A 23,484-nucleotide genomic window follows, 5' to 3' on the forward strand; every position below is an offset into this window, starting at 1 on the left:
TATTTTTAATAGTTGTATTAGGTCATTTTCTTCATGTTTAAGTTTTCTGGGGGGCTAATTTTAACATTTACAAGACAAATGACTCATTTTCCCCCCTCAATTGAGATATAATTTATAGAACATAAAATTCACCCTTTCAAAGTGTAGAATTCGGTGGGTTCTTATATATTCAAAGTTGTGCAACCATAACTAATAAATAATTCCAGAATATTTTTATCACTTCAAAAAGGAGTATCTGTACCCATCAGTAGACGCTCCCATTTTCCTCATCCCCAGGGAGAAGGTGGTGATTCCTGACAGCTACTGTGCCTGAGATGTCTCTGTGGATTTGCCTATTCCAGACATTTCATATAATTGGAATCTGACAGCAGGTGGCCTTTTTTGTCTGGCTTCCTTCACTTAAAATAATGCTTTCAAAGTCCATTCATATTGTAGCATGTATTGATACTTCATTCCTTTTCATGGACAAATAATATTCTACTTGTATTTTTTATTTTACTCTTCAGTTGTTGATAAATATTTGATTTTCACTGGGTATTATAAATAACAGTGCCATAAACATTTGTGTGCAAGTTTTGGGTGAACATGTGTTTTCAATTCTCTTGGGTGGGTGTACACGTGTACACACACACACACACACACACACACACACACACCTGGGAGTGGAAAATGCTGTGTTATACAGTAACTGTGTCTAACTTTTTGAGGTACCATCACACTGTATTCCAAAGAGGTTGTGTACCATTTTATAGGTATATAAGGATTACACTTTCTCTACATCCTTGCCAAAACTTGTTAATGTCTTTTTGATTATATCATCCCAGTGCATACAAAGTGGTATTTCATTGTAGCTTTGATTTGCATTTCCTTCATGACTAATAATGTTGGGCATGTGAGAACATGCTTATTGACCATTTGTATGTCTTCTCTGGATAACTGTATTTAAAAGTTTTGCCATTTTTTTTTCCTTTTTTATTAAGACCTTATTTATTCATTCATGAGAGACACAGAGAAAGAGAGAGGCAGAGACCCAGGCAGAAGGAGAAGTAGGCTCCATGCAGGGAGCCTGATGCGGGATTCGGTCTCGGGACTCCAGGATCAAGCCCTGGGCCGAAGGCAGGTGCTAAACTGCTGAGCCACCCAGGGATCCCCAGTTTTGCCAATTTTTAATGGGATTATTTGTCTTTTTATTGTTGAGTTTTAAGAGTTTTTTATGTATTTTGGATAGAAGTTCCTTTTCAGATATATGATTTGCAAATATTCCCTTCCATTCTGTGGGCTGTCTTCTCACTTTCTTGATGGTCTCCTTGGAAGCAGAGATTTTTAATTTTGGTGAAGTCCAATTTAATCTATTTTTCTCCTTGGTTGGTCATGCTTGTGGTATCATATCTAAAAAACTGCGGCCTAACCCATGGTCATGAAAATTTATGCTTATGTTTATTTCTAAGAGGTTTACACTTTTAGTTCTTTTTCCTTTTTTTTAAGATTTTTATTTATTTATTCATGAGATACAGAGAGAGAGAGAGAGGGAGAGGGAGAGGGAGAGAGAGGGGGAGGGAGGGAGGCAGGCAGACACACAGGCAGAGGGAGAAGCAGGCTCCACATAGGAAGCCCGATGTGGGACTCGATCTGGGGTCTCCAGGATCAGGCCTTGGGCTGAAGCTAAACCGCTGAGCCACCTGGGCTGCCCTACACTTTTAGTTCTTATATTTAGGTATCTTATCTATTCTGAGCTAATTTTTATATATAGGAGTCTAATTTCATTTGTTCACATGTTGATATTCAATAGTCTCAGCTCCATTTGTTGAATCACCATTTGTTGAAAATTCAGACTATTTTTTGTTAAATGAATTTTCTTAGCACCTTTGTTGAAAATAAATTGATCATAAATATATGGTTTATATCTGGACTCTTGATTGTATTTCACTGATTTATATATCTACTCTTATGCCAGTATCACAGTCTTGTTCACGCTTAGCTTTGCAGTTATGTTTTGAAAGCGAAGTCCCCAAACTTTTTTCTTTTTAAGCTTGTTTTGGCTATTTCTCGGACCCTTGTATTTCCATATGGATTTTAAGATTAGCTTAAGTTCCTACTAAAAAGAAACTGGGATTTTAACAGGAATTGCACTTAAAGATTTTGATTTGAGAGAGAGAGAGAGAGAGAGAGAGAGAGAGAAGCAAGCATATGAGCACGGGGAGGGGCAGAGGGAGAAGAAGTAGGTTCCCCACTGAGCAGGAAGCTCAGCTCTAGTTCCATCCCAGAACCCTGGATTATGACCTGAGCCAAAGACAGATGCTTACCGAACTGAGCCACCCATGCACCCCAACAGGAATTGCATTTAATCTGTAGGTAAATTTGAGGAGCACTGCCACCCTAACAACACTGCCTTCTAATCTATGAACATTGATGTTTTTCCATTTATTTAGGTCTTCTTTAATTTCTTTTAAAAATGTTTTATAGTGATCCAGCTTCTTTAACAAGTAAATTTAAAAGAAAAAAGAAAATTGTAGAGTAACAGAAACATATAAATAAAGCTACCAAATATATGTGTCAATCTTGTTTGGAAACTGATTTGGTCAATATATGAATCAACCAGTAAAATTTGGATACTGACTGGATTTTAATATTAAGATTAAAAAAATATTCTAACTGTACTGTGATTATGTGAAAACAGAGTATTTTTTAAGAGAAGCTGGATGAAATTATATGCTATCTGGGATGTGTCAAAATAATTTGTGGGGAGGGAATGAGTAGGGATATAGAGGAAACCTACATGGAAGTTCATTACAACTATTTTCTTCTCCTAAATTATGGAGTCAAAGTTGAAAAAAATTTAAAAACCTCTATTAGTTATCATGTAAAGTACAAAGTATTGAGAGCTGCTAAAGAAAAATTCCAGCCCTATTTCTGAATGAAGTCCAATGTTAAAACTAAAGATGCATTCTGAAAAAAACAAAACAAAAAACCATATACCCATACCAAGACATAAATACTACACTTAGGAAATGCAAACTTGGGCAGCCTGGGTGGCTCGGCGGTTTAGCGCCGCCTTCAGCCCAGGGCCTGATCCTGGAGACCCAGGATCGAGTCCCATGTCAGGCTTCCTGCACGGAGCCCGCTTCTTTCTCCCTCTGCCTGTGTTTCTGCCTCTGTGTGTCTCCCATGAATAAGTAAATAAAATCTTTAAAAAAAAAGAAGAAATGCAAACTTACGGATAAATATCTAGTATGAATTATTTTATTTTAAAAAAGTTTTTTTTTTAAGTAATCTCTACATAAAACATGGGGCTCAAACTTACTATCCTGAGATCAAGAGTTGTGTGCTTCTCTGACTAAACTAGCTAGGTGCCCCTAGTCAAATACCTCTACATGGCAAATTATTCTATTTGTGAATTCAGCTAAGTGTTCCCTCCTTCCTTAAATTGCCTTAAATTTTAAGGTTTGTGTTCTCCATTCTAACTGCACATGAGTATCATCTGAAGAGCTTTTTAATGCTCAGGTTTCTAGGAAATATCCCAGATTTACTAAAACAGAATCTCTAGGGATCAAGCAATGGAAATTTTTTTTTTCTTTAAGCTTCACAGTTGATTTTAATATCCACCAGGGTTAATAGCGAATCAGATGAACAGTTTTCCTTAAGCTATTATTGAATAGACTATAAGCCATCATATGGTTAAAGCATACTATTTACCTCAGAAGGATAGAAAGAACATGCTGTATCTCCCTTTATCACCACAGTTGACAGTTACTGCTTCTAATATTTGTGTGAACTTTTCAACCTCTTTTTTTGACTCTATCTAGATGGAAGTTTGGGATAAATATTTATGTGGAAGGATTTAAAAATAATAGAAGGATAAAACAAAGTTTTAGCAAGATTTTATTTACTTATAAAAGAAATTATTTATTTGAGAGTGTGGCAGGAGGAGCAGAGAGGGGAGGTAGAGGGACAAGCACTCCCCACTGAGCCCACCTTGAGGCTAGATCCCAGGACTCCAAGATCTTGACCTGAGCTGAAGTCAGATGCTTAATGGAGCCACCCAGTTGCTCCATTAAAAAAAAAAAAGATTTTAAATAACTAAAAGGAAACAATTTAGGAAGGCCCTAAGCAGCATATTTCAGTATAAAGCCTTTATCACAGTGCCAATGAAACTAAGCATTAACTAAGCTTGTGTGGTGCAGCATGGAGAGCTAAAAAAAGGGGCGGGGGATGGGGGGGAGAAGAGTAGGAAAAATGAAGAAAAATAAGAAGAGAAAAAAAAATCAGTACTTGTTTCAGATGACACTCAAGTTACCATATGAATTTCCTAGGTCTACCTTAGAAGTCAATAACTTAAAAAGGAGATGCCTTGGGATGGGATTTTGGTGAGGTATGGGGAAAGAGAGGGGGAGGGAGAATGGTTCTTATTGACCGGTAGTGATCTTACTTCATTTTCTTCTCCATCTTTAAAATGGGTATATAATATCTCACTCTTTTCAACAAAGGTATGTTTTTATTTCAAAAAGGTATATGTGTCCCTATGTTTACTGTAGCATTACTTATAATAGCTGTGGTATGAAAAACCCAAGTGTCCACTGATAGATGAATGGATAAAAGCATGGTGTGTGTGTCATAAAGAGAAAGAGATCTTGCCATGTACAACCACATGGACGGACCTAAAGAGTATTATGCTAAGTGAAGTAAGTCAAAGAAAGACAAATACCATATGATTTCACTCATATGCAGAATCTAAAAAACAAAATGAACAAACAAAAAGCAGAAAGAGATCCATCAATATAGGCAACAAATTGATGGTTGCCAGAGAGGAGGGACGTGGAGGGATGGGGAAAATGGGTGAAAGGGGTCAAGAGACACAGACTTCCAGTAATTTGATGAGTAAGTCATGGGATACACAGTATAGCATAGGGAATATAATCAGTGGTATTGTAATAGCATTATATTGTGGTGAACATAGTACAACTTATAGAGAAGCTGAATCATTATGTTGTGTGTCAAATGTACATCAATAAAGAAAAAAATATTTAAAAAAAGATGTGATATTAGGCTAGAAATATACTTTGAACTAATGAAATTGTCCATTTTTGAATGCCATGCTTAAAGCAAATTAGTGATAAACAAAATACCTCGTATCATTATCAACAACAAACTCACCTGAACTTTAACTTCCTGGTGGCTGAGCAGAGGAACCAAGTGAGGGACTATTCCAGAGTCTATTACCATCTGTATCTGTTCATTGCCAGCATCAGTAAGGTAAGAGAGGGCCCAGACTGTATCTACCAATATCTAATGGATAAAATGAAAATTCACTTTAATAATTCTTAACCATACAGACTAACCTATGATTATTCCACTACAGTTTTTCCTTTTTTGTCTCATCTCAATTCACTGAAATCTTAATCGTCTCTATTATATTAAACATCATCATCTATCTATGAATGTCTGAATGAAGTATGTGCATCCTTTAGCCATACTGAGGATGATTTGGTTAATTATGATCCCGAGCACAGGTTAATATCCTTTTTTCTTCTTTTTTTTAGTATCTAGTCTTAATTCACTAAGATAGACACTACACCACACATGAAATAGGAGAAAAAGACATTCTTTCCCAAATGGTCATACCAAGACATATGTCCAAAGACACTGAAGTAAATACATAAGCCCATGTGTATTCAGCATATGGAGTGACTCAGAACCTCTGGGCTAGATGTATATATTCAAGTTGTTTTCTAGTGGTGTCATGTAGATATGTCTAAAGCCAGTTATTTCAGTATTAGGAGCATAGTACTTTTCATCTTTTCCAACCAGTTTGCTTTGCCTTATTAAAACTGCAGGCAACTTCTCATAGTGGAAGTGTCTTACAGCTGCAGATCAAGACATTACAAGCAACCATAGGACAATCTGTGTGATCTATAATCAAAAACATTCTAGTAAAAAAAAGAAAATGCATAATTTACAGCATCTGCCAAAACTACTTGTAAAAAAAAAAAAAAAAACACCAACCCTCTGCAGTTAAATACTAAAAACTAAACTATAATTTTGAATAACTTTATTGTGAAGTTCAGCAGGCCATTGTGTTTCATCTTTCTTTAGTATTAAGTCCTAATTAGAAGTTATATCCAAAAGGAAGTATGACAACTGTGTAAAACTGCTGCATAAATAACAGAGTTATTGATAAAGACACAGGAATAATAATTGTGCCTGGAACTTTACTTCTGAAGCTTTTCTGGAATATTAACTATGTGCCAAAAGACAAGTCAGAAAGGTTTGAAATTGTTTAAATCCTAAACCAATGATATGTTTAAAACATCTGAGAATTTCTTGGAAGGAGAAAACAACACTTTGCTGTTGTTCCTTTCAAAAACTGGAGAAAGCTCTTTGGCTATTTTTAATGTAAAAAGACACCAAATGAAAGAATTCACACACATAAAATGGTATCAAAATATGTGAAAGAACTAAATTTCAACTTACAAACATAAGACTTTTTTCCAGAGTACCAACATATGCCAAAATTTGTCGATACAGGCAAAAAATTTCAAGTTACTTGTCTCCCTGAATGTACATAAAATCCAGATACAACTTATTTAAAAGGCCCAACACTAAACATCATGAATATGCTTACATCACAATCACAATTTAAAAAGACTTGACCTCATATATACTTCTTGTATTGAAGTTAATATTCTATAATAAATTTACTGATTATAACTACACTTGTAATTTCAGTGTTTCATATATGGTTTGTGGAAGCAGTTTTATTTACTTTTTTAGTTCTTTCATGGTCTGATTTAAGAATTTGCTGCTAAGTGTTTACATAAGAAGACTGTATTTTTAATAAACATATAGTAAACATGCTACTAAAGAACAATGAGACTGGCTTGAAAAATTCAAGATCTATTAAAAGCAAGAAAAATGGAGCTATCTAAATCTAAACTGGATTGGGGTAAATAGGTGGAAAGAACACAGTGTATCTCTGAATAAGATCAACCAAGATGTCTGGTTTTCTGGTAGAGGTATAAACTTTGAGATTAATCTTCCTTGGAACTCTTTTAAAAGTAAAATATTAAAATTTGTAACTTGAAATAACAAACTTGGCACTAAGGAGCCAAACTCAAAATGGCTATATATATGTATATAAAGATTCTAGACTATCAGGATCTAAAACAAAATTATCTTTAAAGCAAAGATCATGTTCATCTAATGAATTTTATACCCTATGTCACTGCTTGATGTAGTGTAATTCTAACTTTAATTTGTTCCATATGCTTTAAAGAGAACTTGGAAAAATGGAATTACCCTAGAAACTGAAAAGGAATGAAGCAACTTATCAAACACTGTTCATCACACTAAGCTGTTTTCAAAGAACCAGAGCTCCTCAATGTTGTATCCCTGTGATTTCCTTTACCCAACATATTCCTTGCTTTTCTAACACACTGAAGGCAAAGCTGGTTTTATAAGCAGTCAGTTTCCCACCTCATTCATACTTCCTAAGGTGCTTTTTCCCTTTGCCATTTGGGTTGGTGAGAATGAATAAGGTATATGTATTATGTTTAAAATTTAGTCTGCACTAGTTTTTTGTTCTTGTTTGGATATTTATGAGTTCTCTCTATATCATGTGAAACCACTATCAAAGTCACTGTAGATGGAAAAACATAGTAAAAATGAAATTAAAGAGTAACTGATGTACTTGGATTGGTGCATACATACAAATATAAACCCATACGTAAAGGCACAAATATTTCTTTTTATCTTTCAAAAAATGAAAATACTATTAAGCCTATGTAGTCTCTCAAACACTGGCTAGACCGTCAAAATAAGCTTTCATAGAAAGCTCTTGACCAGTCAAAGATATAATCTTAGTGAGAGAGATCACTAACTGGCAACTGTAGGAACTTTCAAAATGAGTTTTGATCTATCTTTCTTTTCTTTTTTCTTTTCTTTCTTTCTTTCTTTCTTTTTCTTTCTTTCTCTCTCTCTCTCTCTCTCACACATGCACAACCACAGAGGTAATTTTAAGAACTTTCAAAATGAATTCTTACTCCCCCAACTCTCCACATGACATTATTCAGGCCAAAATATAGTTAGGCTTGATTTCTTCAGTGTAAATTATATTTTATGATACAGGTAAACACAAAATAAATATAATAATAGCAAGCTATGTTATTAAAACTCTTGAAATGGAAAAATCTAATCGAGTACACAGAACATCATGTTCAGTAGAATATATTCTTCCCTGTGTCATAGGGGTGGCCCAGGACATACATATATACACATAAAAAATACTTACATTTACGTCTGTGTGATGAATTAAGACACAAAGAGCTGGAAGAATCTGGAGAAAGAAATATACAGATTCAGAAAACATATACATAATGGTATCTAGTTTATAGTTAAAAAACAAAACACGAAACACCTGTTTACCTCCTGAATGGTTTCCATTGGGGGTGGTGGATCTTTGTGGCGACATAAGTTGACCATAACCCAAGTAACATTTCTTAAGAATGTTATAGGAATAGACGGACTTATGAAGGAAAGTAAAGGTTTCACAACTCCAAGACTTATGACATAATCTCTACACTGTGGCCCATCACCTGTAGGAAGGAGTGATTCATTCAATAAAATACGTTGACAATAATCAATTCAGAAAACAAAGCACTGAGTTCGATAGGCTGCTTTCTGTATTTTAACTAGATATACTACTTAGGTTTATATACAAGTTTTAGACAACAATAACCAAGTTCTCATTTTAGGTCTTTAAGCCAAGAGAAGCAACATAAAGTACTAAGATTTTTTTGCACATCATTCCATGTCCATATTTATAAATTGTTCACCTACGATTTTATGCCATTCAAAATTAGGAGCCTAAGGATCCTTCAGAGTACCTGGTGGGCAGAAAACTGTTGCTTTTATTTTCTCTCTCAATGGTACTCTCAGTTTAACAACTTTCATGTAATAAAACACACACACACACACACACACACACACACCCCGAAATACTACTAGAAAAAAAAATGTTTGTAGAATTTATACTTGTGCTCCAATATCAGAGTACCAAAGTATTTTTTTTTTTAAGATTTTATTTATTTATTCATGAGAGACACAGAGAGAGAGAGAGACAAACAGACAGACACACAGGCAGAGAGAGAAGCAGGCTCCATGCAGGGAACCTGATGTGGGGCTCAATCCCAGGATTCCAGGATTACAACCTGGGCTGAAGGCAAGTGCCAAACCGCTGAGCCACCCAGGGATCCCTGAGTACCAAAAGTATTAACTACACATTTTAAAAAACTAGGTCCAAAATAGAATTTAAAAAAAAAAAAGTGTCAAAAAAGGAGGGGATGAACCAATATCCCTAGAGCAGTGGTTCCCACAGTAATTTTGGGGCCCTATCTCAGATCTATTAAACAAACTGATCCAAAATTCTGGGTTTTAACAGGTTCTTTATATGATTCTGAAAACAGGCTAAAGTTTGAGAATTGTTGCCTTAGAGAACTGCCAAATATAACTTCTGTATCTATAACATCACTGTAATTTCTAGTTTTAAAGCCATGTTAAGTATTACATTCTCTAAGTGAAACCTCTTTTCCTTGCACTGTAATATTTGGAGACAAAATGCCTGTTCTTTTGGCATCCATGTATTCTAATTATTCTATAATGTCACTAGTTTAAAACCAAAGATCAAGATGCTGCATTAAGAGTTACAAATCTAAAATTTAGTATAAAAGCAAAGGGGTGAAGGAATCTGGATACACAAAAGATAGCATTGCTAGTAGGAATATACCATATAGGAAGAATAGTTTAATTTACAGAAACTTTCCCATTTTAAAAACTCTTTTAACTGTGGGACACTAATCATCCCCTGCATTCTATCTTGGCCCTTAGAGAGTAATATAGAAGAGGTACACGAGTGTAATATTGACTACTTCCATGCAAGAACAATAATCTGTGGCAAAAATACATTTTAATAGCAAGGGACATAACACAGTTCAGACTCCAGATTTTTCCATTCTCCATTCACTGGAGGATAGTTCTTCAAATTCTTGAGTCTGGGTAAAGTCCATCTCTAGTTTAAAAACATCTTGAGGGCAGCCCCGGTGCCACAGCAGTTTAGCGCCGCCTGCAGCCCAGGGCATGATCCTGGAGACCCTGGATTGAGTCCCACGTCAGGCTCTCTGCATGGAGCCTGCTTCTCCCTCTGCCTGTGTCTCTGCCTCTCTCTCTCTCTCTCTCTGCATCTCTATGAATAAATTAAAAAATCTTTAAAAAAAATCTTGAAATATCAGAATTGTCTTTAACTATTCTTCTTACAATTGCATCAGAGAAAACCTGAAAGGTAGGGTAATCACATGGTATTCAACATTTAATGACACCGTCTATAAGCTACAAGCACCTCCTGTATGATGATGATGACCTCATGATGATAATGGATAGTATTCTCTATTTTACTGTACTAAAATCCAAAAAGATATTAAAATTTTCAATTAAGACTCTTTTTAGAATTGCCATTGTGGAGAAAAATTGTTGGTTTTACAATGTGTATCCTCCTTTTCTCTAACTAGTTTCTATGACAATGGAGAGTATTAGGGAATAAAATGGACCCATCAACATAATAAAGAAAGGAGAGGAGATCTATATCACATATATATTTTATAATTACTCAAATTACTATAAAGAGTTAACTATATACTAAAAAAAAGAGCTGACTATATACAAAAAGATATTATGGTATCATAAGCAACAAAAATGTTCATTCTGTTTACTACAGGTTTATACTTAAAACAGCTATAATTTCTGTAAATTATTTCACAAAAACCAGTACTGAAAAAGACAAACTATTTTTCCTTTTCAACTACTAGTCATTTTTATTATACAGTAAATAATATATGTAAATGATACAGTATATGATAACAATAATTGTTGGATTAGCATTACAAGTTTTATACAAACCTATGATATTTCCCAGTGCCCATACTGCTTGCTCACAGACATTTTGATGGGGTGAATGTAAAAGCCTCAGGAAAAGTGGCACAGCATCTGAAGTAGGAAAACATAAATTAGCATTTAACTTTAAAGATAGGACTAAGTCAATTACATCTCAATAATATTGGGGGAAAAAAAAGGTTGAAGATACCACACTCTAAACCAAAAATCAATCTTTTTTTGCTGAAACCTAAAAAACCTATCAAAAATATATTTAAAAAATATATTTATTTATTTTCACTAGAAAAACAGTAGCAGGAAATTTTTTATTAGCAAACCACTTATTCAGCATCAAAATGACAATTTTAACATACAAATATCAAATCAAGCTGGTAAATTTTATTATTTTTAAAGTTATTTATTTATTCATGAGAGACACACACAGAGAGAGAGACAGAAACACAGGCAGGGTCCCCACAGAGAGAAGCAGGGTCCCTGCAGGGAGCCCAATGTGGGACTCGATCCCAGAACCCTGGGATCACAACCTGAGCCAAAGGCAGACACTCAACCACTGAGCCACCCAGGTGTCCCAAGCTGGTCAATTGTCATTCACAATTAAAGCTGAATAAAATTCCGAATTAAAAATCAATTCCTAAAAGCAAATAAATAAATAGATTAATTCATTCATTCCTTATAGATTCAAGCATTATTCTCAAATTTAGAGGGAAAAAAAAGGACTCCAACTCCAATTGTTGAAGTAACTTTTGAATATAGAAATTTAAAGTAGGGATCCCTGGGTGGTGCAGTGGTTTGGCGCCTGCCTTTGGCCCAGGGTGCGATCCTGGAGACCCAGGATCGAATCCCACATCGGGCTCCCAGTGCATGGAGCCTGCTTCTCCCTCTGCCTATGTCTCTCTCTCTCTCTCTCTCTCTCTGTGACTATCATAAATAAATAAAAATTAAAAAAAAAAAAGAAATTTAAAGTAAAAGGAGGATGCAGTTCAAGATGGTGGCTGACCTCACCTTCTACCACGGACACACTGATTTGAAGCTATATATACAATAAATGCTTTTCTATACAACTAGCTGAATAGTTCCTCCACAACAAAGGATAAAAAGGTCACACAAGACGGACAGCAGAGACAGACACTACAGTCCTAACAAAGCCAGGTCCCACAACCTAGCAGTGACCCACAAGCAGGAGGGATTTCATAAATATGGGGCATATCCCTGAGGAGGAGTCAGAGCCCCCAGTCAAAACCCCAAACCCTTGGGACTACAGAATAAGCTCTCAAAATGTCTAGTTTTGAAAACCAACAGGGCTAATGTCCAAGAGACCCAAAGGGGTGTAGGAAACTAGGACTATGCTCTTAGAGATTACTTGCCCACATGCATCAGGATCCAGCACAAAAGCCATAGGCTGAAAAGTGCCTAGAACATATATAAAGAAGATTTTTTTTTTTTAAGATTTATTTATTCATGGGAGACACACAAAGAGAGAGAGGCAGAGACACAGGCAGAGGGAGAAGCAGGCTCCATGCAGGGAGCCTGACGTGGAACTCGATCCCGGGTCTCCAGGATCAGGCCCTGCGCTGAAGGCAGTGCTAAACCGCTGAGCCACCCGGGCTGCCCTATAAAGGAGATTCTAAGCTTACCGCTTAGAGCATATATAAAGGAGATGCTAAACTTAAAGCATTTGCCTAAGGGATAAAGGTGTGCTAGAACTTCTCCAGGGATAGAGGTGCTGGCAAGTGCCATTTTTTACACACTATCTTGCTAGTGATACATGCACCATCTCTGCACTGGAAAGTGCACTGCTATAGCTCCACTCCACCAAACCTGATGGATGGTTCATCCTGATTTGGCACGCCCCTGTGGCCCTGCTAAAACTGGCAGGAGCACCAAGTCCACATAAGGGACACCCCTCAAATGCTTGGCACTGGTAGCTGAAGGCAGGGGGGCTGTCTTGCATTTCTGGGATCAGTGGGAGGGAAACAATCTGTAGCAAGCTACCATCCCCAAAGTATAGCACAGAGAGCTGACTGAAACACATGCTATCTTCCTGTGATCATTGCTCAAGACTGGAGAGGTAGTTGTTTCACCTAATACATAAAAACACAGAAAGTCAAGTTAAGTAACTAAAGAATAGAACAATATAAAACACCAGTAAACAACCTTACTGAAATGGAGATAATTTACTTGATAGAGTTAAAAAAAAAAAAAAGTCATAAAGATTCTCCCCAATATGGGGAGAAAATGGATGAACATAGAAAATATTTCAACTAACAGAAAATGTAAGAAAGTACCAAACAAAAGTCCCAGAACTGAAGAACACAGTAACTGAACCGAAAGGTACATTAGAAACATTCAACAACAGGTAAGATAAAGAAGAAAGGATCAGTGACCTGGAAGACAGGGCAGTGGAACTCACTTAAAACAGAGCAGCAAAACAAAAAAATAATTTTAAAATGTGAAGATAATTTAGAGGACCAACAAGACATCAAAAGGAACAACATTCCCATAATGGGATCCCAGAAGAAGAGAGAGAAAGATACAGAAAACTTATTTGAAGAAATAATGGCTAAAAATTTTCTTAAGGTGGGGAAGGAAAGAGATATCCAGATTTGGGAAGTCAGGAAAGTTCCAAATAAAATGAATGCAAAAAGAGCCATACCAAGGCACATTATAATTAAAATGTCAAGAGTTAAAGAGAGTATCTTAAAAGTGGCAATAGAAAAACCACCTGTTGCATACAAGAAAACCCCTGTATCAGAGATTTTTTTTCAGCATAAAGTTTGCAGGCCAGAAAATACCACTCTGATATATTCAAAGTGCTGAAAGCCCTGGCAACAGATGACCAACAGACATATGACAAGATACTCAACAACACTAATCGTCAGGGAAATGCAAAACAAAACCATAATGAGGTATCACCTCATACCAGTCAGAATGGCTAAAATCAAAAAGCCAAGAAATAACAAGTGTTGGACAGGATGTGGAGAAAAGGGAACCCTCGTGCACTGCTGGTGGCATATAAATTGGTGCAGCCACTATGGAAAACAGTACGGAGGCTAATAAAAAAACCTAAAAGTAGAAGAAACTAATACAGAAACTAAAAACATAGGGTCCAGAAATTCCACTTCTGGGTATTTATCCGAAGAAAATGAAAAATTTAACAGTGCCCAGTGTCTTCACCAAAAGCATCTTTGCCACAAACATTTTCATGCTATAACTAATTAGCCATATGGCAATTATGCCATAAGAGATAAAAGTAACAAAAATAAATGAGGGACATCCACTGAAAAGGACATACTGAAACATGAAAAATGGATTAACAAAATTAACAAGACTTTATTACAAAATACAAAACATCTGAATATAATTTAAAATGTATGTAAATTGATTTTACTTTTGTAAATTGATTTTACTTTGCAAACTGTACCTAAGCACTTGTCCTGAAAGTTTTTCTTTCCTAACATTATACTTTTCTTTTTCCTTGTTGATTCATCTCTTCATCTGGCATCGTGCTTTCATTTTTTGCTAAAATTTCTTTCTTAAGAGAGGTATCAGTTTGTAAATACAAGGATGCATATTTGTTTTTTTTTTTAAGGATGCATATTTGTAACAGCTTTGTATTACACTGTGAAGTCTTCTACACTGTTCTTTGTTCTCAGCATATTATCATGTGTCTACTGACATATGTTCCAAAGTTCCATGAGAAATGTGGGTTCAAAAGTCCGTGCCACTGTATAGACTATTATGAGGGCTAAGATTTATTTAATATAAAATTGGGAGTACTGTGTCAATGCAGAAATGAAAGCAAACTGCCAAGTAGGTGATGAAACCAACGAACTACCAACCAGTTATTCTTAGATCTTTTATGGCAAAATTGCCTTATGACCAACTAGCTATACGGGAAAATGCTTTCAGCAAAGATGCTTACAGTGAAACCACTTAGAACCTTTGAAGATATATGCACCTCTATGTTCATTACCGCATCATTCACAATATCCAAGATATAGAAACAACTGAAGTGCTCAACGATGGATGGATGGACAAATATGTGTGTACACACACACACACACACACACACACACACACACACACGCAATGGAATACTCAGCCATTACCAAAAAAATGAAATACTTGTAATCAGGACATCAATGGGCCTTGAGGTACTAAGTGGAATAAGTCAAAAAAGAGAGACAACATATGATTTGTTGTCAATCAAAATACATGAACAAACAAAACAAAAATTCATAGATGCAGAAAACAGACTGATGGTTGACAGGGCAGGGGTTTCAGGAGGTGAGTGAAATAGAAGGGGTCAAAACATACAAACATGTAATCATAAAACAAATAAGTCATGAGAATGAAATGTTTAGCATGGTAACCATAGTCAATAATATTGTACTGCATATTATGTAATCTGATATGATATTAGGGGAAATGAGACTTCTAGTAATTACATCTTGGTGCATACATTATGTTGTATACCTAAAACTAATTTAATGCTATATGTGAATTACATTTCAATTACAAAAAAATAAAAATAAAAAAAAATAACATCACATGGGTCTTTTGGCAGACCAGCAATTCCTGTAACTACATGAGACCTTCTGAATCAGAAAGTGGTTCTTTTTTGTTTTTGTTTTTTTTTTTAGAAAGTGGTTCTGTTGCTTTATAACGAGGATGGGAAACATAGAGAGAGGTCTGTATCAAACAAAATAATACTAAATTGAACAAATGATTCTTCTCTTTTTTCTTTCTTCCGATACTACTTTGAAAAATGCTATTTAAGTACATGTGGATCAACCATGCTTTACTCATAAAAAATAATCATTCATCTATTATATTTGGTAAAACAAGACAGACTGGCAGTGTTAAATTCTAAGGCTCCTGCTGATTTTGAAAAAGCACATAAAACAGAAAAGAAAAAGAGAGATTAAAACATTGTCTTGAGATTATAAAATTTACTAGTCAATTATATAAAATAAAACCAAAAGCAAAATCCAAAATTAAGCCAGTTTTATCATGATTTAAAGGTATTAGGGTAGTCAATATTCTATGTAATATTACAACAGAAGTGTCTACATGATAAAATGTTTACTTGGATAACACCTTTGTTTCCCTTCAAAATCATGTAGAAAAAAAAATAAAATAAAATCATGTAGAAATTAGTGCCAAGGTCTTAACAAGCTTATGCGAGTATATTGCTTACACATGTGAAGAGTATTTTAAAAGTACCGTCTATAAATTATTAATTTCTTTGATAGAAGAACAGTATTCATGAAAATAATACTCAGGTTATTTCTTCCAGTAATAATTTCCCACTTATATCTCTTGAAACATAAAAGAAAAACAATCCTAATAACAATGAAAAAATTTCAAGCCATTTTTCAAGACTATTTTCTAAAAGATTAAACCATATGATGAAAATCTCCCTAAGAGAGGCCAAAAGCTAGTATGGCAATGCAAAAAACATCTTTACTTTATGATTTCTATAAATGAAGTATAACTACAATAATGTAATCTGCTACTATAATTAGGAAATGTTCTCAGATTTAGCATTAAATGAATTTTTGAAAACAGAAAATGTCAGTCACTGGGACAAAATGACAAAGTAACATACTTAAGCTGGCCTATTTCAACTACTCTGTAATTGGGTAGCTATTATTTTATAATCTAAATAGCTTTATTCTTTTAAGATAATCACTTTTTTTTTTTTACTAACTTCTTTAGAAATCACAATTTTATCTGTTAATCACCAACTTACTGGACTGAACTACTGCTTGAGTCTGTTCAGAGGTTCCAGATGCAATGTTTGTCAGAGCCCATGCAGCTTCAAACTGTAAAGAAGGACTACAAAGAACAAATCATTTTAAACAGTAGGGATTTTTACATTGGTCCAAATCTAGTATCTACCAACCATTCCTCCCCTCAAATATTTTTTCAAGTATTAAATATTTTGTTTCAGAAAGTATTTATGTATCCAGCACTTTTTTTTAAACCTCCAATGTATTTACAGTATCTCTTCAGTATAAAAAGCACACAATTTCCTCAAGTGTCCTACTTATTTTTAGTAAAAACTTTTTTTTTTTTTTGAAACTTTATTTCTTCATTTGGAAGAGACAGTGAGCACTTAAGAGAGAGCATGAATGGCATGGGGGCAGGAGAAAGGGGAGAGGGAGAAGCAGGCTCTCTACTAATAAGCAGGGAGCCCGACCCGGAGCTCAGTTCCAGGACTTCAGAATCATAACCTGAGCCAAAGGCAGACGCTTAACTGACTGAGCCAACCAGGTGCCCTAAAAACTCTTTATTAAGATACCTGCATATTACTGCCCAGTTTTCTCAAGTACTAATCAGCCAAACCAGCTTTTGCCAATTTTCACAGTTTAAAAGATAAATGCATCATTCTCAAGTATTGCTTTGGCCTTTATGTTTACCTCTTAATGTAAACACACCTTGCATTTCATTGTTTTACACTGGCTTTTCGACTCCATCTTATAGCCCCTTTCTTTTTTCATTAAAGATCAAACCACTAGAAGATCTTGTCTTCTGCAAAGGATACATTCCAAATTTCTTTCTAAAATAAAGTACTTACTTGTCATCTCTTTCAAGACAATGAACTAAAATAGGCAATATTCCAGATTTTATTAAGTCATCAATTGGTGGATTTCGATCACTGGACAAAAGCTTCCTGTAAGAGATATACATACTCTTGTGAAATGATATGTAATTAAATTCAAATTCATATTTGACATAGAGATTACACAAACCCTCACCCATTTGAATACCCCGCACAGCAAAAGCTTAATCAGATCATTCCCCTATAAAAATGAAGAAATGGCTGCATATTTACTACCCAATAAATGTAAACTCCTTGCCCTGGCTTAAAGTATCAGTTGGCTCCATCTTACCCAACTAATCTTATTTTCTGTACTTCAACAATAGATCAGTTGTCTGTCTCACACTTTCAATCTCACTTCCAGGCTCTTTAACATCTCATTCCCCATACTTGGAATGCCCTCCTTTCTGTCTATTCAAAGTCCATTTCAATTTTTATGTTTTCACAATATCCTCTCTAAATTCCAAGAACATTTACACAGCACATGCTTACATTTGCTGTTGAGTATCACCTTATTTTTAACATGCCTTTGCCTTCTCAATTAGGTTCTAAAGCTCTTATATAGCAAGAATTATGCCACAAGCTTTTTTGCAGTATTTTCCACAGCACATGGCATAATTCTTAGCACAAAGTAGGAAATAACCCAGTCTTTCTTTTTTTTTTTTTTTAATTTTTATTTATTTATGATAGTCACAGAGAGAGAAAGAGAGAGGCAGAGACATAGGCAGAGGGAGAAGCAGGCTCCATGCACCGGAAGCCCGATGTGGGATTCGATCCCGGGTCTCCAGGATCACGCCCTGGGCCAAAGGCAGGCGCCAAACCGCTGCGCCACCCAGGGATCCCTAACCCAGTCTTTCTTAATCTAGGCTCCAGATTTAAAGAAATTTTTTCTACTATTTCATTGAGGACATTCTCAAAGATTTTGAAATGGCCTTCCCTCTTATGTGTGCACAATGGCACATACAATATCTACAAGATATTTGAAATCAGTTTTGCATAACTGTCTACTTGATTTTGCTATGGTACCATCAGGTTTTAATTAGTTGCTTTTACAACATCAATATAAATTGTTAACATATTTAAAACAGGCAAATAAAGTCTTAGTATTATTGTGAAAATGGGTTTGATCTTTTATACCCCTGAAGTTGTCTCAGGATCTACTAGAGACCCAAAGACCATAATTTGAGAATATCTGCCTACTTAGGGGCCTTAGGGCTTTAATTATCTTGTAGAACTTCTGTTGAGAAAAGCTCCAAAACTCAAATAATCTACTGAAAATAGTGAGCATAATGCATTAATTTCTTAATAATTCTATCTATAAACACTAATTTGCATTTTCAGATGTGAATACTTCTGTGATTTTTTTCCCTACATAACCAAGTCCTCTCTAAGAAGTTCTTTTACCCATAGTGGGCAACACTGTTAATGCTGTAATTTTCCCATCTGTTCCAGGTTATTTAAAATGAATACATAAAAGTAGGAAAACTCTAATACATTTTTTAATAAAAGATACATGCACTAGCTAAGATATTCGATGGACCAGTGAAATTTCCCACTATGAAATTCTATAAATAGCGTCAATTACTTAAGTGTCTCTGTCCCACTAATACACAGAGCATTATTCTCATATTTATAAATATAGAAAGCAAAAACTGTATTGTATTATGAGACACCATACCTTCTCCAATCAATTCATTAATACAAAGGTCTCAGAAGTAAGTTTTTCTGGTTCTCTGCTTAAAAAATAGGCGCATACACCTCTAGAGCACAGATTTCACAGCAGAAATATGCAAAATAACTTAATATTCATACTTGGAAGCACCCTGGGAAACTTTATAGCCCTAAATCTTAAAGTCTGCTTGCCTATACACTGCTACAGTAAGCTTAAAACTCAACTTATTGTTTGATTAAAAACAGGGATTGTGAAAAGAATTAGCTACTTGGGAAGGAGATTGAAAAATCTTTTTATATAAAATCTGTCAAAAAAAGGGAAGTTTTACAAATAATGTTTTTCTATTGGTTGATAGCAATAACCTGTCAAAACAACTCAGTATCTGCATATATTATGCAAGCTGAAAGTTAAGTTTGTGAGTTTAGAAAGCTGCTAATTTTAATACTCTAAATCAGAGAAAAAATTTTAAAGTAAATTTAGTTGGTCTGTGGACTGTTCTTTATCGTTTGTCATCAAAGTAAATATGAGTGACAGTATTACTATATAGTGATAACTCAAACCGATCTCCTGGGTAAATTATAAAGTTTAAATACATCCTCAAAAATTTAACTTACCTAGCAGCTTGAACTGCACTTAACTGAATTCCTTGGTTATCACTTGAAGCATTCTATAAAAAATTAAAATAATTTTTGATATAGATACAGAGTAATTAGAAATACAAATGAAGACAGGTGAAAAAACTCAACTTACTTGAACAATAGCTTCTAGAGAGGTATTTTGCTGTGAAAAATATTAAAGAGAAAACTAAGTTAAAAAGTCACTTTAAAATTCTCTATTTATGTAAAAATTTTCACTGGTAGTCTTAAGTTATCAGAATAACAATAACTTACCACTCTATAATCACCATCTATATCAGAATCTTCACAAATATCTTCATGCGGTACATTCCTTCTCTTTAAGAGATGCTCATCTCTTTTATTCTTTAAAAAAAAAAAAAAAAAAACTTGAGTTAAAAAAAGCTAAATACTTTCATATAAAGGTTAGGCAATCTTGTGCCTACAAACTGAAATAGGAAGTGCCTTTTAAAATTAAAACACAAATGCAGAAAATTAAACCAAATTGTGATTTAAACACTTAAGCAACACTAATTTGAGCCCCAAGCCCCAAGTATTATATTTTTAATGAACCGTGAACTATGTAAAAACAAACTAAAAAACAAAAAAAAATTGATTAAAAAAGACAGTGTACAGTTTAAGCCAGAACCAAACATATATTTATTTAAAAGTACTAAACCATTTTATACATCATCTGGGAGCTTCTCTCTATCACCTAAAAACAAAGTCAAAGCAAAAGTTGGGCAGTTCAAAATCAGACAAAAATCAACAATGTCTTACAAAAATCAAAGGCCACTTAAATATCGCTTCAAATGTATGAGACAAATTTAAAGATATATTCCCAACTATAATTTATTTTTTACACACATGAAGTATAACCTATTTTAATACTTGAAGAGTTGATAAAATTTATAAGTAGAATAAGTTCTTTTCAGGACATAACTACACATGTAAATAGAACTATTTAGTATAACTGTATAGATACAACTTTTACTTTATAGAAATCATTAAAAATTACAGAAGAAAAACACCAAACAACTCATTTATCTCTATTTCTGGAGAGTGGCCAAATTGTATCTTGCCAACTTCAACAGTCTAAGTTTAGTTAAAATCTTTCCGTTTTCAAAAGAAAAAGAAATGTTAGGCACTTGGGATTCATACACATTTAGTATCTTCTACATACGCTATAATGTTGTTAGAATTATGCTTGGAGTACCCAATGTTACTCAGACTCACCTTCCTCAATTCAACTACAACTTCATTTCGTTGTCTTCTCATAGTCTACAAGAAATTAAAGAAAAAAAATATTAAAAAAAAAAAACCTCAATTTCCATCACCCAAGAACACCACTATTAACATTTTAATGTACATCTTGTAATCTTTTCTAGTCATATATGTAAATAAAGTCATATTTTACTCACAATAAAGACACAATTTTCTATATTAGATATAAAATTGTAAAACTATAACATTTATAAAAATATAGATACAAAGAATAAAGATACAAAGAATAAAAGAACCCATAATCTCACCTCCCATGAATCATGACACTTAAAGAAGTAATAGTACATGTATAAGATTAGTAAATTCAACTGCTTAAAAAAGAGAAGGGGAGATGTCTTCTTATCCATCCAGTCTTCTTCTCTAAAGGTCAATACTGTTTGATTTACCATGATTCTGACACACTTATCTACTTACTCTATCTTTACCTTATGTTTGTTTACTTAGATTTGAGAGCCCTTCTATGGTGGTACATACAGATTGTTTTCATTATTTCTAATGACCAAATAATTTTTCTATCACATACCGTAACCATTCTCTTATTTTTTAACATGTGTTTTTCTCATTTTAAACTTACCTAACACATGGATACATGCTTACTGTAAAATATTCAAACCTTCAGAAACACTACAAGTTTAAGCTCTAAGTTCTCCTCATTCTTTCTAGTGACTGCATATGCCTGAGCATATTAAGTAGAAATAGCAATGTATAAAGTAATACTCCTATGTCTAAAGATCTCAAACATATCCAAAACCAAACTTAATTTTAACAAACATACATAACTCTATCTGATCTCACATGATTCATACGGGAGGTGAGACCAGGAGTTCTTTTATTCTTTGTGTCTTTATTTTTAGAAGCCTTATGTTACTGCTTAAAAAATTTATGTCAGGGGCTCTTGGGTGGCTCAGTGGGTTAAGTGTCTGACTCTTGATTTCAGCTCTGGTCATGATCTCAGGATCATGAAATCAAGCCCTGTGTCAGGCTCTGCACTCAGTGGGAAGTCTGTCCCTCTCTCCCCGCTGGTGGTCTCATTCATACATACATACATACATACATAAATAAATAAATAAATAAACTTATTTATTTATTTAAAAATTATGATATGTCCAGTATTATAGATCTATTGATAATTTCAGAGATTTTCGACAAATGGCAACTCTATCCTTCTAGATACACAGACTAAAATCTTTAGAGCCATTCTTGAGTCTTCTTTTTCTCTCACATCACACATCTGATCACAGCAAACCCTCCTACTGGACTGGTTCAACCTTCAAAACTTATCTGAAATCCAACTACTTATCACTACCTTCTCTTCTACTACCTTTGGTCCAACTCACCATTATCTCTCATCTGCATTATTGCAAAAGCCTCTTAACTTGCACCCTCTTTCTGCTCTTGACCTCCTTCTCTCCTAGTTTGTTTTTATCACAATAACCAAAGCAATTCTCAGGGAATCTTAATTTTTGAGTGTCACCGTCTCCTTTGACAATCTGGTGAAATCAATGAACACCTTTCATATAGTGCTTTTTATTTTTAAAAAGATTTTTTTATTTAGAGAGAGAGAGAGAGAGAGAGAGAGAGAGAGATAGCACGAGCAGGGGGAGGAGACTCCATGCTAAGCACAGAGCCCAACACGGGGCTCAATCCCATGACCCCAAGAGCATGGCCTGAGCTGGAATCTAGAGTCAGCTGCTTAACCAAATGAGCCACCCAGGTGACCCATTTAGTGTTTCTAAAAAGAGATAATATGCAAGATTACAAAGAAAACAATTATATTGATATATAGTTGTCAAAAATATATAAATACGAAAAAACAAACTGTAACATATGTGCTTCATTATCACATTAAGTGGGATCTAACAGTGGGTCTAACAGCTATAATTTCAAAGTAATGATGACCAGAAATGAAATTTCAAGATATTTGACAACAATAATGTTTTATTGGTGGTGACAGAGAGTCACGGATAACTTTACAAACTACATAAAGTTATTGGCTACATTATTAAATGAAGGAAACACTGTTAGAAGTTAATGAAAATAAAAATGTAATTTTTTCTAAGTCTTTAGGTCCTCCTGATTTCTACCCAGACTCTGAGAGAGGAAGTACTCAGTAAAGAACCTTTTTCAAAAAGTCAGTCAGATCATGTTACTCGCCTGTTCAAAACCATCAAAGGCTCTCCACTTTGGAGTAAAAGTCCAGTCATTAAAATGGCTTAAGTCTACTCAAATCTTCCTATCCCTTCTCCAATTACTAACTTTTTAGACCTCGGCTCATTATCATTCTTTTGCTTCACTCTGCTGTATCTGCACTAACTATGCTATTCCTCTAACACACTAGAAATTCTCTCTTCAAGGCCTTCACTAATACA

General features: G+C 34.6%; 1 protein-coding gene across 3 annotated transcripts in view; it reads right to left on the minus strand.

The window, feature by feature from the left end:
• KPNA4 (karyopherin subunit alpha 4) overlaps positions 1 to 23,484 on the minus strand; it is a 62,480-nt gene that overhangs the window by 16,132 nt on the left and 22,864 nt on the right. For all 3 annotated transcript variants that reach the window (XM_072807916.1, XM_072807915.1, XM_072807917.1), the window contains 10 exons: positions 21,068 to 21,112; positions 20,108 to 20,197; positions 19,968 to 19,997; positions 19,832 to 19,884; positions 17,522 to 17,617; positions 16,694 to 16,779; positions 10,945 to 11,031; positions 8,419 to 8,588; positions 8,285 to 8,329; positions 5,152 to 5,283 (listed from right to left, as the gene is read on the minus strand). In XM_072807916.1, the coding sequence (XP_072664017.1) occupies positions 5,152 to 5,283; positions 8,285 to 8,329; positions 8,419 to 8,588; positions 10,945 to 11,031; positions 16,694 to 16,779; positions 17,522 to 17,617; positions 19,832 to 19,884; positions 19,968 to 19,997; positions 20,108 to 20,197; positions 21,068 to 21,112 (834 nt within the window). The remainder of the gene's footprint in view (positions 1 to 5,151; positions 5,284 to 8,284; positions 8,330 to 8,418; positions 8,589 to 10,944; positions 11,032 to 16,693; positions 16,780 to 17,521; positions 17,618 to 19,831; positions 19,885 to 19,967; positions 19,998 to 20,107; positions 20,198 to 21,067; positions 21,113 to 23,484) is intronic.

Source organism: Canis lupus, chromosome 31 (assembly GCF_048164855.1).
Source record: "Canis lupus baileyi chromosome 31, mCanLup2.hap1, whole genome shotgun sequence".
NCBI lineage: Eukaryota > Metazoa > Chordata > Mammalia > Carnivora > Canidae > Canis > Canis lupus.